At 27.6% G+C, this 18,618-nt stretch overlaps 1 protein-coding gene across 1 annotated transcript in view; it reads right to left on the bottom strand.

The window, feature by feature from the left end:
- Nucleotides 1-416: 416 nt before the first annotated feature.
- The window catches only part of LOC100209059 (ribosome production factor 1), a 38,125-nt gene continuing 19,923 nt past the window's right edge, over nucleotides 417-18,618 (bottom strand). The window contains exons 4-7 of the mRNA XM_065801711.1: nucleotides 15,975-16,057; nucleotides 5,088-5,266; nucleotides 586-712; nucleotides 417-508 (exon numbers count right to left, since the gene is read on the bottom strand). Of these exons, the coding sequence (XP_065657783.1) occupies nucleotides 467-508; nucleotides 586-712; nucleotides 5,088-5,266; nucleotides 15,975-16,057 (431 nt within the window). The 3' untranslated portion in view covers nucleotides 417-466. The remainder of the gene's footprint in view (nucleotides 509-585; nucleotides 713-5,087; nucleotides 5,267-15,974; nucleotides 16,058-18,618) is intronic.

The raw sequence follows: 18,618 nt of genomic DNA on the forward strand, positions 1-18,618 counted from the left end.
CTACAAAAGATGTAAAATTGACGAAAATTGCCAAAATAGTGTAAGTGATACCAATAAATAAAAAAAAGAATCACAATAATGAAAATCTAATTACTATAAGCTTAACTTCCGATGATATTTTTCTAATTTAGTTTTTTTTTTAATTTGATTTTCTTCCTGAAGAGTCTTCAACAAATGAATGCCGACCAAATCAACCAATATAAAATTTTATTACAACTTAAAATAAAAATTTGGCTCTAAACTTTAAACTTTAACTGCAAACAAGCAATTTTAACTTCAGAGCAATACTTTAATGTAAACTCATTGTTTATCTAAAACGTACCTTACGTACCAAACTGAAAATTGTGAAAAACTATAGCTAGATTTGTAATGTGAAAAATTAGTGATTATTGACACAAACAAACAAACAACATTGCTTTTTTTTTTAATGCAAAAATTTAATTTTACGCTAAGAAAATTACAAATGTTAAAGATGAAACTTGCGCCGACTAGTATCCATATCTTTCCTCTGTAATAAATAAAAAAAAAAATTAGCATTGAACATTAACTTTTAAAGTATAAATTAACTTCTATAAAAATGTTTACTTTATGAATCCATTCATATTCGCCGTATTTTGAATCAAAAGAACCTTTCTGCAACGACCGCAGCTTTAGTGTAAAGCGCGGTCCCAGCTCTTGTAGTCCAGTTTTTTTTCCGTTCTTAAAAACATATCTAAAAGAAAAGAAAATTAATTATTTATTTTTCATCATTCAATTATTTAAATATTCCCTTAAATTTGACTCTATACTGTTTTGCTGTATTGTAATTTACTGGGCCCTTTAAAACAATTTTTCGGACATTTATAGACAAAATTTTAAGGATCTAATATTGCCATACCAGCATAAGATTTCCCATTATTTTTAAAAAGGTTTTCTGCAGAACTTACAGTTTTGTCCATACTTATATGTTGAGAGTATTATTTATTCATATATACTTTTTTTTTTTGTGAATTGTGCTTTTGAAATAAATAAACTTTGGTATCTCTGTCTATATAGGGATACTTGATTCACACCAGGGGTGTGGAGTCGTAAAAAAAAAAAGTACCGATTCCAATCGTTGAAATTTTCAGAGTACGACTCCGACTACAAAGCAAAGTTTTTGAAAAATTCTTTGAATTCTTTAAAAAATATTACGCGATAATTAAAATTTTTTTTGTGTGCCAAATATATGAAAAGTTTTTTGATGGTTAAATATTTTGTACATGCACGTGCAATACCGAGAAGTTTTACTATAGCCGGAGTCGCGATTTTGTTTAGCGACTCCGACTCCGCTAAAAACGTTGCGACTCCACAGCCCTGATTCCCACAAGTGGGATACTTGATCTCCCATTAAATCAAGTATCCCATTCATGAAAATAACATAAATAAATCAAACAATGATACAAATCAAAGTTTTTACTACTGAAACGTATTAAAAGTAGGTAGTTTGATTAAAATATATTTACTAATGAAATGTAGAAACAAATTAATCCAAAAATAAAAACAACCAGTCAGTCAGCGAAAACGACCAACAGTCCTGACCTTTCCGCTGACGGATGGCTGTTGCAGCTTTCGTATGTCAGTCCGGTCCACTTTGCTGACTTTCTCCAATGTCGGAAAAGCGAAACAGCTTCTCACTAGTTTCATCCTCTTCAAAAAAAAAATTAACTTTCAAGGTATTTTGTTTAAGACACAAAACTTACCCAACATAAAACTTGACATTTTAGTCACTTAAACTTAAATACTAAAGATGAACTCAAGACTTTAAACGATGGTTGGCGTGAAAACGTAAGTTTTCGTTTCATAATGAAAAGCTTAGTTTTTCAGATCTTTTTTTGAAATATTAAAATTTTCAAACTTTTTAATTGCCATGGTAAAGATTTAAAAATATTTCGTGTCACGTATCATATATTGGAGTGCCACAGTCTGCCTTTCTGACAAGGCCTGAATGTATAAACTTGATATCAACATTATAAATAATTTGATTATAAACATTATAGTGCTATAACTTTGATAATCAAATTATCAACGTTATGACACAATAAATTTAGGCAAAAGTTTACTTTTGCATTAATATATTGTGTTTTACCAATTTGGGCATAAAAACCATAAAATAAACGAGCTGATGTTGTTATTACTTACTTCGAATGCGTAAAATTAAGTTTTAAATTCACAAAATATAATTATCTTAATTAAAATGTCGGATGTTTTCTGAAGTAAAACCTTCCTTGTTCATCAAAACTTGTGTTTCGGAAATAAAAATTTCGGGAGTTTTATGTGTTTGAATTTTTTGCGTAATACTAGCGCAGTTACAGTTAGTGAATACAACTACAGTGGTCGGCCATCACATTAGGACCACAATTTTTTTTACAATTTATTTCAAATAGATTGCTTAAACCCAAATATGATAAAATAAATATGATATTATTTTATGTTACATGTCAAGATATTTCTATTCTTATCAATATTAAATAAAAATTTTATCAATTGGCAATTCTGGCTGTCAGCAATCACCTGTCAAATTGGTGCATATTGGACAATTTAAGGTTATTTTTAGTTTTTAGTGTGGTTGAAGTTTAAATGTGATTTATTTTAATTTAAAGCATCTGTGCTTTATTTAATTCCTTTTTTTTAACTTAATAATAATCATTAAATCTTTAAATAAAGGATTTTATGTTTTTTTTCTGTTTATATAAAGATACCAAAGTCTAGTCTTTAAAGTTTTTATATAAACTTTTTAAAGTTTTTTAATTAAATTTTTTTAATTTTTTTAAAGTTTTTTATTTAAATTTTCAGCTATGAGAAAAAAATATGATATGACACCAACAAAAATTAGTCAAATCAGATGTCTTTTACAAAATACAAAATATTCTCAGAGAAAAATTGCACATATTGTAAAGGTTTTTCACCAAACTGTAATGCGAGTGAGAAAAAAAAATGGATGCAGGGGAAGAGTTTGGTCCAAGTGGACCACCTTCTAAACGCATTACTGGCAGGACCAGTATGAAGAAGTTCTGGAGAACTGTTTGCTTCCCCAAATGGCATACTGGTCTAAAAATGTCAAAAAAGTCAAAAATCTTATATTCATGTAAGATGGTGCAACTTGCCACACAGCAAAAAGTATTATGGCTTATTTAAAACAGAAAAAACCTGGATCTTAACCGCATAGAAAACATTTGGGAAATAGTAAAGCGAGAGATTAAAAAAAAATTCTTACTAACAGGCAATATCTTATGGAAGAGAATACTAGGATCTGGCACAATAACTCATAAGTTGACAGAAACTATAAAAAAATTAATTGCAAGCATACCACAACGCATCAAGGCAGCTATTGCAAATAAAGGCAGTTTTACAAAATGTTAATACTTTATACATATTTTATATAATTTATTGTAATAATAAATACTTAAAATGTTTAACTTTATTTGTTTATTTTTTATCAAGTATGACTTTATAAATAAAAGAACAAGCATTTAATTGCACCATTATTTTTCTTTTTGCCTAAAAATTCGTTTTTACACAATATTTACAAAAAATTACAGCTGATCCTAATGTGATGGCGAACCACTGTATATAACATATATTTACTTTAACTTCCTGTATTCCTTTAAATGTAATGTTTTTCCTTGTGCATTTCTCAAACAATACATTTAATGTTTTAAAGTACTGTTTACAAAAGAAGTATCTTTTAACTACTACCGGTACAATTTACAATAACTACGATCACCCTGCTACTGATAAAATGTAACACAGCACTACATGCCCTATGCCTTGCTGCCTTCTTGTAAAAAGCCTACTAGGCAAATACTTTAGGGGTAAGTAGAATACTTCTACAGCCCAGCCTCATACCCTTTCTAATTCTATTTGGCAGGTGTAAGATGTAAACCAGTGTTACATTGTTTCCTGCCTAAGACAAATGCTGGATCTTCTTGATTCTACTAATCAAATTTTTGTGCCTCTTTGATAGTGGCTATGCAACTCTTTCTGTTATCTTACAGATGAGGATACAGCTCTAAAACTCAGTTTAATAGTTCTGAGGCTGGCTGGTATTAGGATATTCTGTGGATATCGCTTTGTGTTAGCTGGATAGCCTTAAGAGACGCTGATTCCATAAACAGCTGCAAAACGTCAGAGTATTAATAGAGCTATGTTGGGCATGATACCACTTTTGGAGTGTATTGTCGAGGCAACATAAGAAGCCCTTAGTTACAACTTTGGCTTAATTAGCTGGACTGGGTAGCTTATTGCTTGGGATTCAATAAACTATGCACTTAAATGCTTTGGAACTCAACTTGTTTCTCCGCGCAGCGGCCTTGTTCGTCAAGGTTCGTGTTTCGAAGTTATAGAGTTGAGAGAGGGTTATAACCACTATTAAGTAGCCTCCTCATCTGTAGTGGCTTTATCGGCCTTGAGGAGGTGAATAACAAAAAAAAAAAAAAAACTCTCATCTTTATGTTTTCAAACTTTCTGACAACCATTTCCTTGCTCTTTAACTTTTTTGTTTGTTTTCTATTAACTCCCAACTCAATAGTGGTTGTTTGCAGCCTTGTTTACTACTCTTCTACACTATCAAACACTTAAATTAAAAACAATTCTCAGGTTTCAAGCATAGACACAGAACAAGTGAAATAAGACTTCATTAAAAAAGCCTAAGTCTAAAAGCCCATTAAAGCCCTTACTTTTGGTCTATTTAGGTAACTAATCTTGTTCTAGAATAAGAAAATCCCCAATACAGTAATTGTTGAATTGAGGTTTAGTTCATCTAAGAACTTTTTTGATAAAACTATTCTTAGTTAAGATGCACACCCCCTCTTCCTCGTATTAAGGACTCAAGAGTAAAATGCAATCTTATGATTTCATTTGTAACATTTTTGCCATTTTAAGCACTAAGAACTTTTTAAACCGATATTTCTTATCCAAAAAGTTACAAAGTTAAGTTTTGTTATATTTTACTTGCAAGGCATACCCTAACTATTTTATATAAAACTTTTTTCTTTGAGTGGTGAATGAATTTACTAAAAAAATTCAATCAAAAATAATAAAATTAAAAACTATAAAAAAAAAGTAACCTGTGATGTCGAAAAAATATAAAATCTCGCTGATTATGAAAGGTAACTGCACGTCTACCTTGAAATTGTGGATCATATGGAAACAACGCAGCTAACAATCTAGCCACTGAATGACCAAGGCGTGTGTTAAAATTATTAAGTATTAGCTCTGGTCGATGTTGCGATGTTTTACCATGATTCTAAAAAATGATTTAAATGTCTGAAAGTTTTTTACCATTTAGTTAAAATTAATTTCCTTTCACTTATATGAACAAAAAAGGATATAAAATTTGACAGAAAAAAAAAAGATAAAAGACAGAACATGAGTTATTAACCAAAATAGTTTTAAAACTTTTACTTAATAAGTTTTAATTTGAGTTTCAAACTATTTTAGTTGAGTACCTTTATTTAATACAAATGAAAAATATAAAACTTTGAACCAACATAGCTGTCAAATGATTTAACAGCTATTTTGGTTCAAGAAAGTATCATTAAGACATAACAATGATGACTGAAGAATAAACAAAAACTAGCAAAATACACAACTTCAGTGGTAGCTATACATGTAAAAACTAAAATTAACTTTTTTGTTTATTTTATTATTTAAATAACAAATTATAAACTTTTTGTAGTTATCAAATTTACTTTAAACAAGGAAGCAGAACATAAGCAGAAATTTTTTTAGGTTTATAAGCTTAAAACTTATAAAGTTTTATAAGCTTTATAAATTGGGCAAGTTATTAGAAAAGTGAAGATAGTTATGGAGCATTAGAAAAAGACTTGAAAGCTATACAGATAAAACAGCATGATGGAAAAAAACATTTGCAGAAAACTTTATAAATCAATAATGAAGTAAAATTTTTTTTTATAAAAATGAAAAGGATAAAAGGTTTTAAAGCATGAAGATGCAATGACAGTTTAAATTATAGAAGAACATATTATGTTAATCTGAACAAAGATTAACACAATATGTTCTTGCATGATTGAGCAGCAAACATGATAGAACAGTAAATGGAACACAAGCTTTTTTTCTATATTTAATTAGGGAGAAAGGACATTAAAATAACTAGCTCAAATATAAAAACATATATACAAACATAACATATGTACAACTTGATAAAAGCATATAAACAACTAATTTCTTAAGGTATTATCAATTATGTCTTTTGTATATGTACACTTATTCAAGATATACAAGAAATCATATTGTTACCCTAATTAATCATTTGGTATTCAAATTTACTCTTAACTTCCTACAGCAAATGGCTTCTTATTCAAATTTTAACTTTTTTCATTACACTCTCCCTTGGTTATTAGGACCACCTAGATATCTACAGACTTTAACATTCAAATGCCTTTCTTTCTCAAGTGCATCTTCACAGCATTAGCATCATGTTTGTGTCATTTCTCGGCAGCATAACATACAGTTTGTCATCATCTTCTGAACTCTCATCTATATCGCCATCAACCCTTATGGATCTTATGTCACGTATATGCTGACATGCTATGTCTATTTCTACCATTTGCTATGAGATAATCCCTGTAATTGATCTAATCTTGTATTGAGAGTTAGTTCTGGCATCTAGGGGCTTCACACAAATCTTCTCTCCAATTTTGAATTTGTTAGTTAACTTCTTATAATATTCATGAGCACCCATATCACCGTCAATTCTTATAACTCTCATTTCGTATTGATATAATTTGTTTGCAGGTGCAATGTAAGAACTACAACTATTTTTTGGACTCATGTTGTACTAATAAACTGCCTAGAGAGTATCTGCACATTCTATTTGCTGTTCTTTCGACAGTTCGATGACATCGCTTTGCAATATCTTTTCAAGATGGTACATAGACACACCTGAAGCAAAGTTAAATGTTTCATTTATTCAAAAATCGAAAAAACAATGAGCTTTAAAATGCAGTATCATTGTCCATCAAAAATTTTTCAGAACTTCCTTGTTCGAGAAATATAGCCTTTATAGAGAAATATAAATATATATACCATATTTAATTCTAGAATAACACATGCACTGGTTTGGTGTTCAAGATGGCACCATATTGCATACCGCTTAGGTCTACAGTAAAATAAGGTAAGATAGTGCCTCCTCTCATTATGAGTTATATTCTATATCAGTAGTTGCCACGTTCTTTTTACTTCTATTTCCCTTTTCATCAATTTTATTTACTTGGATAAATTGATTGATAGACTTCACCAAGAGCCACTATTCCATTCATACCCATCAAAAAGCAATGATCAAGTTGTTTGAAGTCAACTACAAGTGCTTCCACAAAAACTTCATTCCCATTTGGGGTAACAATTCGAGTTTGGCTAACACCTTTGCACTGCTGCCATTGTCCATTAACAGTGAAGACCCTAACTTCTTGTTTTGTTATCATTGTTGCACATTTTTTATAAATGATGCAACAATGATTACAAAACAATGACGGTCCTCTAGATGTGCTGATTGTTTTTTAGAGTGTACTTGCACTGTTTTAATAGTTTTAAAATTATTTAACCCAGATTGCAGAAAAGCTTGCTTCAGATAAATGGTACTCTGCTGTAGCTTATAGTATAAGCTGAATTTAAAAATGTAAAATCAAGTATAATTATTTCAAGAAGAAGTCATTACAGCATTTATCAATGATATTATAATGCTTAAGCATGTATCCCACTACATTACTAAACAAAACATTCTATTATGACTAAATAGGAATGTTTTTGGTACCTCTAATTTTAAAATTACTTTTAGTTCTAATATGTCTAAGTTGTATCATGAGCAGTGTTTATTGAATTTGCTTGCTTCTAAATATGCATGATCGTCTAACACTTTATATACAAGTTTGTAGATTTTACATTGCAAAAGATAAGCTGAATGCTTTCAAAACTTAAAAGAGTCAAACTAATTGATATATAAAGAGCATCAATTTAAAAAAATCCTCTATTTTAGAACAAGAACATTAAAGAGAAAATGAGATAACTCGAACTTATTAAAATTTTTCATAGCCACATATTTAAAAAAAAATATTAATTGGCATATAATTAGCTCCTAGAGTTGTAAAATAAATACTTGATGTATATTTAATAGTTTTATGGTGTAGTAACTTTATAATAAAATAACAATACAAGATTGAATAATAAAAATAATATCATTTTCTTTTTAATTTTAAAATATTAATGACAACACTAATATTTTACAAATATTTTATGAAAATTTTTTTTGGCATGACTTAATACTGTATACTACCACTTTATATTACCTGTGTAGCTAAATACATTACGTTTCCAGCTACTAAAAATATTTTGTTATTATTGAAGTCAAAGTCATTAAAAAACGGATTATCCTTGCAAGCACTAAGTGATTGTTAGTGTCAAAAATCATTTTCAAATAAGCTATTTAATAATGTAATTAAATTTTGAATACAGCAAAAACTTATTACTTAGGCAGCAAGTTTAACACTTCTTAATAAATATTTTGTCAACTTCATATGCTCAAAAGTAAGTTTAGGTAAAATACAAAAGTCACATTCTCTGTCTTCATAGAATATATAACAATATAGTTCCACAGTATAAGCATACCCTTACATAAATATTTTTTTCCGGTATATTTTAATTTTAATAAATCATTTAAATAAGACAGTAACAAGTTGTCTTATTTTATTGTGGTGGATTAGGTATAAATGAATCATTAAAGAGTTTTTTCAAAAACTTATGATTTGCAGAAACATCGAAAGTTACAAGCAACAATATAAGAAGTTTAGTTTACAAATTTTGATTTTTTTCTAAAGTAAAAGAAACCTTTATCATGCAGTGACACCAGTTGTGAAAGTCAGCTAGATTAGTTAAGTATATCATCATATCATCACTTTGAAACTAGAGATATAACATGGGATACCTTATTTTAGTTAAAGATAACCTTAGATTTTGAGATATTATTTTTCTGCATTCATCAAAATAGATAATAAAACATAGCTTAAACATAAAGTCAAAATTTGAAATAGAATTCTGTAACTTAATTTAATACACTAATGTGATTTTCAAATAGAATTCTGTAATCTTCTTTTAACACACTGTACTCTTTTTTAATTAAATATTGTTTGGTTTATATATGTTAGTAATGCAATATTTGGTAGCAGACTTTTGAATCATCTTTATTGCATCAAGTATACTTTTTTTATTTGCTATTATATAAATTGCAATACAGCATAATAAAAACAAAATATTACATACAAGTTTTGAAGTTTAAGTAATTCTGTAACTTAATTTAATACACTAATGTGTATTAAGTTTTTATTTGCTATTATATAAATTGCAATACAGCATAATAAAAGCAAAATATTGATAAAAAATATTTGTATTGAATTTTAATAAGCTTTGATATACTAGCTATTTATTTATACTTTTGCTATTTTTAAAGTATTTAATAAAATCTTAATTTTTTTTACTGAATAAGTTTTTTACTTAATAAAAATAGAAAAACATTTTTGCACAACATTTATTGTTAGTATTGCATTTGCAAAAAAGGTAGATGTGATATACCCTTAGTAAGATAAAATTTTCTACCTTAAAAGGTATAATTTTTTTTCTTTTAAGGTAGAAAATTATTCATTTAAGGTAGAAAATTGTCATTTTTAATATAATTTAGGTAATAATTAAGGTATAATTTTCTATTTAAGGTAGAAAATTATGCCATATTAAGGGTCATTATACCACATATCCTACCCTAAGGTAAAAATTTCTAACTTTTTATAGTATTTTCCAGGAATAAGTGCTTTTAAACCATCTAAAATAATAAAATTGTACCTGAATACTTCTTGTTTTCAGAAAAGATACCAACGTAATGTAAAGAGTGATATATAAATTATCAACTAATCCAGCTAAGTAAATTTTATATAAAATATCGAGTTTATTAAGATCTATTAGCTAATATTTTAAATAAATATACTCTGAATATATGATACCCATATACATCCATCGAGTTATAGTTGATGAAATGTTTGCATCTATAACATATTTTGATAAAGCATACAACTTATATGCTTATATGATATAAGCTATATAGTTTGAATATGTATATTCATACCACTACAAACTCTGTCACATAGCTACATTTTTTAACAGTCGATGTCTCTATTTTGTGCTATATTCATCATTTTTATTAGGAATATAAAATATTTATGCAAAATAATAACTTGAAACTGAATAACTAAAACAGACACAATTTTCCACTGCCATTTCAATATTTATTCCAGAAAATATGCAACTTAACTTTAGTGAAATAAAATGTTCACAATTTGATGCACTCTAAAGTAGGCTGAGCACTTGTATTGAGAGGAACTTAAGCGTTATAAAAAAACGGCCCGTGTTTCCAGTGTTTTCGTTTCCAGACTAATTAAATACTATGACTATGTTAAAGTTCAAAATTCAACTAAATTCTCAAGATACTAACAATTATGTATTTTACATAGTTTACACAACTATTTTTTACATTTATTCACAAGAGATCATATCATTACGCCAATTAGTCATTTGCTATTCACAACTTCACTTGTAATTTCCTATCGCAAATGACTTCCTATACAAACTTCAACTTTAGTTTATTATAGAAGCTTCTAATGTTGATATGGTCAGTGATAGCATGTGGATACTAAATGATAGCGAAGAGGACTCAACACATAAAAAAAATATATGTATGTTTAGCCAAACTGCTTTGATATTAGCAATGCTGCTACTGCCTTTGTCAGATTTTGTGTAACATCAACTGTTACTGCAGCTATCATTAATGATCTACTAAAAGATATTATAAAGACAGGGAAACTTGTTGAAGATAAAAAGAAAAACTTATTTGTGATAGCATGAAAGTTTTTTATACCAAATAGTATGTCTTAAAGTGGAGAAAAATTAGGACTGTGAAATAACCTCGGGATTTTTTTTTTGATAGTAAAAAACTTTAATTCTTATGAATGATGAGGCTACAGGCACCTAAAAAAAAATTATTCTATCTTATTTAGTAAGCAACCGGGATTGATATTCGACCGGGACTGGATTTGATAAAATATAACTGGGGCCAGGGCCGGGTTTGTGCCCGGGACTGCATAACCATTAATACATCCTAAAGTATATATTTTTTCATTGATCATCATTATTGTCATCATCATCATTGTCATCATTATTGTCATAATCATCATCTTCAGGCTTTAGACTTCCTCTTTTATGCTGTTTCTTTAATCATGGTCAATACTCAAACGCGTTATCACCTCTATTACAATAAAACAAAACTCATTCTTGCTTGGCTTCTTATTCAACATCATTTTACTTTCATGGTATAAAAACTTATATTAGTCTTTATAACTCTTACCTATCTTTATGTTGTTTTTTTTTATACAACCTATAACTTTTTAAGTTTTCAGTAAATCGTTTCCTAGCTTTTAACATATCCTCTATATTAAAGTAACTCATAACTTAATAGTGGTTGCTTGCAACCTTGTTGGAAGTAAATTAGAGTTTAAAAATATATGCAAGTATTATGCCAATATTAAAATTTTTTTCTCGCCCCGGCTATCAACCCCTGCCAAATTTGAAACCTTGATCCTCAATTAGCAGCTCCTTAATGCGGTAGATTATGTCACAGTCAATAGCTTACTTGTGGCATGAGATGGTTGCTTCTTTATATAAATGAAATGATGAAAGCCTGAGAATGCAGAGAATTTAAGGTTTGCCAGCTTGCAACTTGAGTGACACAGGTTTACCTTCCAATGTTTTTTGAGATTACAGTATATCATGAAATTAAACATGGTTCTGCTCATCTTTTAAAGGTATTACTCTGGTTAAAGCAAGATTATATTATTAAGATTATAGGATATATTATTAAGATTATTAAGAGGATTATAGGATATATAGAAGACTATTAAACTTATCTAAAAATAAAAGTGAATCCTGGTGGGCTAATTCTAAGTATATACTTGTCACATTTTTCTGTTCTGATAACTCAGAACAAAGGGTATTTGCCACTGACATAACATTAGAGACCTTTAAAAGCTCCGCAAGCATAAACCTTGATGCTCAAGTTAGCTACTGAGGCAGCTGAGTCAGTTTGTTGTATAAATAAGATGGTTTTATACCAAGACAATTACAAAATCGGGAAATAATACCTGTGATCAAAAAACAACTTTTTTTTTTTTTAAGCAGTATTGCTTTATAAAGTGTGTGTGTATATATATATATATATATATATATATATATATATATATATATATATATATATATATATATATATAGAATCAATTATTTCATTAAAGATACAGTGTATCAATATTTATAATAGTTAAAAGAGAGGAAAAATGAAATGAAAGTCAATCATAGTCTCTTAGTTAAACTTAATAAAACTTTGGTATGGATAATATGTTTAAAAAGCTGTAATCGTAATCGTAACACTAATCATAATATATATGTTGATCCTATAATTATAACAAAATCATCAAAAATTGACAAGAAGCAGTGATGAGTCCTAACTGTTTTTATACATTCCTCGTCCATGAATCCTGGGAGTCAATAATAATTTTGTCTTTTATATTTATAAAATACAATTTTGTTAATTGTATTTTATAGTTTCTTTTTAATTCATAAAATTTAAATTTGTATAATAATCTGAAACTTTTTAAAGTTAACCTCAATTTAAGATTAATTTTTTAATAAAAATGTAATTATTAAGCCCATTTCCCTATATCTAAACATAAACATTTTACAAAAACATTTTACAAAAATATTATCAAAATTGAATTTCCATTTTTTTTCACCCAAATCCACCTAAATAATAGGAACTTGCTTGTCAAAATTTTAAAATTTTGATTCAAATTCTAACTCAAATATGATAATAAAATAAAATAATAATACCCTATTTAATGTATAGTTTCCAAGAGAAGTCAGAATTTCTCTGTTGGAAACCATATGTTCTCTTGGGTGTCATTCTGACACCCAAGTGGTAGAATGAGTCAGTCATTTATAGATAAAAAAAAAACATAATGTAGGAGAATGAGTCAGTTATCATTTAAGAATATAATGTAGGAGAATAAGTCAGTTATTATATATACTATTTGAGTCAAATATGTATCATATCATATTGATACCTTAATATGAAAAATGGGTAACTCCATTTTTTTGACAAAATGACTTAATGATGGTATTTTGTCAAAAAATGGTTACCCAATTTGCATATTAGGTATTGATAAGATATCATTTGACTCAAACATATTGTTGCATCATTAGTAAATAAAGATAATTTAGAAGTAAAAATGTCAAAAAAATTGTTAATGTTGTATGCCAGACTTAGTCAAAAGTTATTTGTCATAAATTTGTCATAAAACAGCAACTTTGGCTATACTGTTTTTATCTCACATACTATATAATTATTTTTATCTCACATACTATATAATTATTTTTATCTCACATACTATATAATTATTTTTATCTCACATACTATATAATTATTTTTATCTCACATACTATATAATTATTTTTATCTCACATACTATATAATTATTTTTATCTCACATACTATATAATTATTTTTATCTCACATACTATATAATTATTTTTATCTCACATACTATATAATTATTTTTATCTCACATACTATATAATTATTTTTATCTCACATACTATATAATTATTTTTTTCTCACATACTATATAATTATTTTTATCTCACATACTATATAATTATTTTTATCTCACATACTATATAATTATTTTTATCTCACATACTATATAATTATTTTTATCTCACATACTATATAATTATTTTTATCTCACATACTATATAATTATTTTTATCTCACATACCATATAATTATTTGATTATAGCACATAAAAAGCAGTAGAACAAGAAGATTATGATTGTCAGAGAATGGAAATATCTTCAGATACACTTTTTAAATAAAATTAATAATATAAAATAGATTTCCAAAACTTTGTCAAAATCTTTGACAGAAATGAGTTCTAGACAGCAGGTTGTAGAAAAAGTCTAACAAATAAATAATTTTTATATTAAAAATATTAAACCTGTCTCGCTTACTATACTAATAAATTTTTTCAAAACTCAGTACCATCTATCATTATAATACCATATAATATGTACAATACTTAATTACTACAAAATACTATTAAACTACCATTATCAATTTTAAAGTTTAAATCAATTGCAATGATAAAAAAACGCAAAAATTGAAATTGAGCAAGTCAAAACCAAAGCAAAATGAACAATATGGAGAATTTATTTAACATTGATTTCATAAAATAGTTAAATAAAATTTTTTTTTCTGTTTGGTAACAGACAGATGATATTGTTCTTAAGGGGTCATCCATAGAGTACGTACATCAAAAATTTTGAAAATTAACCCCTCCTCCCCCACTGCATGTTGCCACGCGTACTTTAAAGTCCCACCCCTCTTAAAAAGTATGTATGGTTTTCAAACACCCCCCCCCCAACCTTTATTTTTTAATAAAAAAGTTTATTTAAAAAAATAAAAAGGTGGAGAAGGTACCTTAGATACTTTATACAAATCTGAAGCCCTTTGTTTGTGGCACAGGATCCCAATTTATAAAACATCTTCAAATGTATATACAAAAGTTAATTTTAATAAAGTTAAATTACATAATGTTAATGTGTTTGCTTGGACGAGAGGTTAATGTTATGGACTTCAAACAGCAGACACCGGAGTTCGATTCCTGTTTAAGGCATATAGTATTTTTTTTGTTTTAATGACGAATCAAATAAAAATAAACTATACTTAAGGCGGAAGTTTTTTCAGGCAGTATATAAGGGGTGGCATGTGTGCATGGGCACAAATGCCACCACTTTACAATTACAAAAGTTATGACCATGCAAAATTTACACCAATATACAATTATATATTTATATATATTTTTTTTTTGATGGGGGAAGGGGTGGAGAGGAGGGGGGTTGGAAAATTTGCATGTCATAACATTTGCTATTTACAAAATTTTTCTACGAAATTTTAGATAGTAGAGTTGAAAATTTTACTACATCAGTGCCCTCATGTTTGGGCAGAGGGGCAAGCGTTTTAGGGCTTTTTTGTTCCCAGGCTTCCGCCATCTCAATTTTTTGCAAGGTCTCCTCATTTGGCATAGGTATAAACATACTTAAATTTGGAGTTTGCACACTGTGTGAAAGTGTCCTACCTGGAACATCAAAAAATCTTGCGGGTGCCCATGCATGTGTGTGCATAGAGGGAAACTCTACTCCCTTTACCTTTTTTCTTTTTATGTTGGCAAACTAGGATCTTTAGTCAGAACTTTACCTTTTCTATTGACTAGCTGGTGAACTGTGATAAATTAGAAAATCGAAGTACGTACATTTAAATCGAACCTCCTCCCCCCCCCAATATGCTTTTGTACGCTTTTTGAAGACCTCCCCCTCCCCCTATGAGCGTACATACTTTATGGACAACCCCTAATAACAACCTCAACAATACAAATTACATTCTTTCATTAGGTTGCTAAGAAACTTAAACTTAACAAGCACATTTCTATTAATTTTGTTGAAAAATTTAATTTAAATCGAAATTGTAAAACTTGAAAAAAAAATTGTTTGATGTATAATAATAGAAAATCATCAAGTAGTTATAGACAATTGCATATCCTAAAATAAAATTATTTCAAGGCTTGTTATTACCAATAATTAATGATGGGTTTATATGGAATTTTTTGTTAAGCAGTAGTTTTATAAATTATACATACATAGAATAAATTCTTTTGCTAAAGATACTGTCTATCAATATTTTTAACAGTTAAAAGAAAGAGAAAATGAAAGTAGAAGAAATTCAAACTTTAAAAATAAATAAAGAAAATATTAAGATATCTAAAAATTAATGTATAAGTGAATATTTAAACCTTTATATCTCGAATCTTTCGCACAGAAGATAATTTGAAATGAGCAGTCGGACCATTAGGTAAATGAGAGATGATTAAGCCATCTTTAAAATTGTCAAGAAATATAAAAAAAATGTAAAACAAATCAATTAAATTTACAGAAATTCTATTTATAAACATCACATAGTGCCTCCTCTCCCAAAACCAATTAACTCCAATTGTCCACCTCAATGCATGAGCTTAGCCCTTGGATGTCAAGCAACTATCTTTTATCTCCAAGAACTACCCAGGAGCCAATTAACCACTACATAGTGAGTTAATGGGGAAAAAAACTATAAATATAAAACTATGGTAAATGAGGATCAACACAAAAAAGTATGAAAACTTTTTTTTTGTCTTTTTTTTTAATAGAGATATAATTCAGAACATAAAAAACTTTTTTTTCTTAAAAAATGTTGAAGTAAATGTTACAATAAAAAAGATTGTCTGACTAGATAAATTATTTTAAAGGTTTTAAACTTTTATAAAATAATTTATCAAGTCAGTAATTTTTGCCATTTGCAGTAATTTTTTTTTTAAATTAATTATTTTATCTTGTAAAACAACAAAACAACTTCCTCTGGGGAAATTAAAACAAAGTTGTTGTTAATAAATTTTTTTGGTGAACTCTGAATTTGATGTTTAATTTTGAATATTTTGTCAAAATATTGTAAACACTTGCCTTTATGCCTCAAAACAATGAAAAAAAACCTTATAAAGTCAATATGAAAATGAAATAGATTTTATAATAACAAATTTAATATATCAGTTATGAAAAATGTTTTTCATTTTATTAAAATACAAAAAAAAAAACATAAATACATTATATTAATAATAGCAATATAAATGTTTATGTAACAATATAACAAGAAATAATTTAATATAATAATAGCTGCAATAAAAATTAAAACTTATGGTAAAACAATAGTAAAAAAAATTATAATATAACTATATAACATTGACACTTATAACTTTGACACTAAGTATAAAGATATACATAACAATGCCAAAATTCTTATGAGATATTAATAGTTTATTGAAATAGGTATTTAATTAAATAGGATTAAGTTAAGCAACAACACTTCAGCATTGATACTTACATTCATTGATTTGTCATGATCATTTGAATCAGGATATAAGATTAGTCTTTTATTTTATTTATATATTCAATCAATTAACAATCTCTTTACTCTTCTTTGTCCTAAGACTGCAATTTTTTTCCCATACTATTTCTGATTAATGATGTACTAAGCATTTTTATTTAACTAAATACTATTAAATAAAAAGAGGGTATTTTTATCAAATACTATTGTTATAGGAGACTTTAATGCTTATCGCATTGAATGGCTTGGCTTTAGTAATACTACACACATGGCACTTAAAGTTTTTTTTTCTTAATCTTTTTATCAGTGATAAAATAGATAACTTTGTGGTTCATTCTCCGGATAATCATTCTTTGAATCTTGTAATTTTCTTGCTATTTTTCTATTATTGATCATTGAGCCATTCTTCATACTTATTACTTGCCACTTTGTTGCTACACTTACTGCTTTTTTACCCATTTCTATGTATATTTATTTTTAGGTCTTATCAAATTATTTAAAAAGGCTTTAAATGTGACTAAACTGGTCATTCTTACTAATTTTATCCAACATTTTATGGGATATTATCAAACTAACATATAAATTAATATAATAATTATGAATAACAGTTGTCTTGACAAGAAAGTAGAACAGAAGTCAATTAAAAAGTTTTTATTTAGAATCTTTACCGGTATGTTTTTTGTATTCCTTTAAAAAACTATTAAAAAAAAATAACTATTTTTTAGTTGATAGTAGAATAATATGAATTGTTGTTGAGAAGTTAGTTGTAGAGAAATAATTTTCCTGTTGTTCAAAAAAAAAAAATTAAGTCTTTAGAAAATATGGATTTTACGATGTTTTGAAAAAGATTTTTTGTTATTATTATTTCCATTTTTTTTTAAAGCACTGTATATATTTATATATACAGAGCACAATGGATTTTTAAACGTTTGAGTTTTGACACTTACAGGCACTGTGGAAACTCCAAACTTTTGTATGTTCATGCTTATGTCAAATGAGAATGTTTTGCAAAGAATTTCAGTGATTGGAGGTTGGCAATAAAAAAATCCTAATTTTTGGGCCCACCCAGCCCTTAATGTGGGAGCAACAAGTTTATAAAATTTTTTCTCTACTATTTTTATCTAAGTTTATATTTATCAACAAGTTTCAAATGTCATGTAATTATTTCTTAGTGTTTAGTTTTCGTGACCATATAAAGTTTTAACCCTCCTCAATTTGAGGAGGCTCTAAACTTTGCAGGGTCATAAAAACTGAACACTTAAAGATTTTTTTTTTAAATTAATTTATAATTTACTTTTTTTATAATTGATACACTGCCTGACTAAATCAAACCCTCAGTTGATGTAGCAGCTCTTCTTGCATGTTCTGCCTATTTGTCAGTTGATATAGCAATACTTTTTGCATGTTGTACCTTTCTTTCTGTCAATGTAGGTAAACAGTAAAAAAAATTAAAACACTCTATTATTGTCTATTATTTGAGCTTTAGCAGTTTTATTTTTCCTAAAATAATTTTCCTAATTAAT

Source organism: Hydra vulgaris, chromosome 07 (assembly GCF_038396675.1).
Source record: "Hydra vulgaris chromosome 07, alternate assembly HydraT2T_AEP".
NCBI lineage: Eukaryota > Metazoa > Cnidaria > Hydrozoa > Anthoathecata > Hydridae > Hydra > Hydra vulgaris.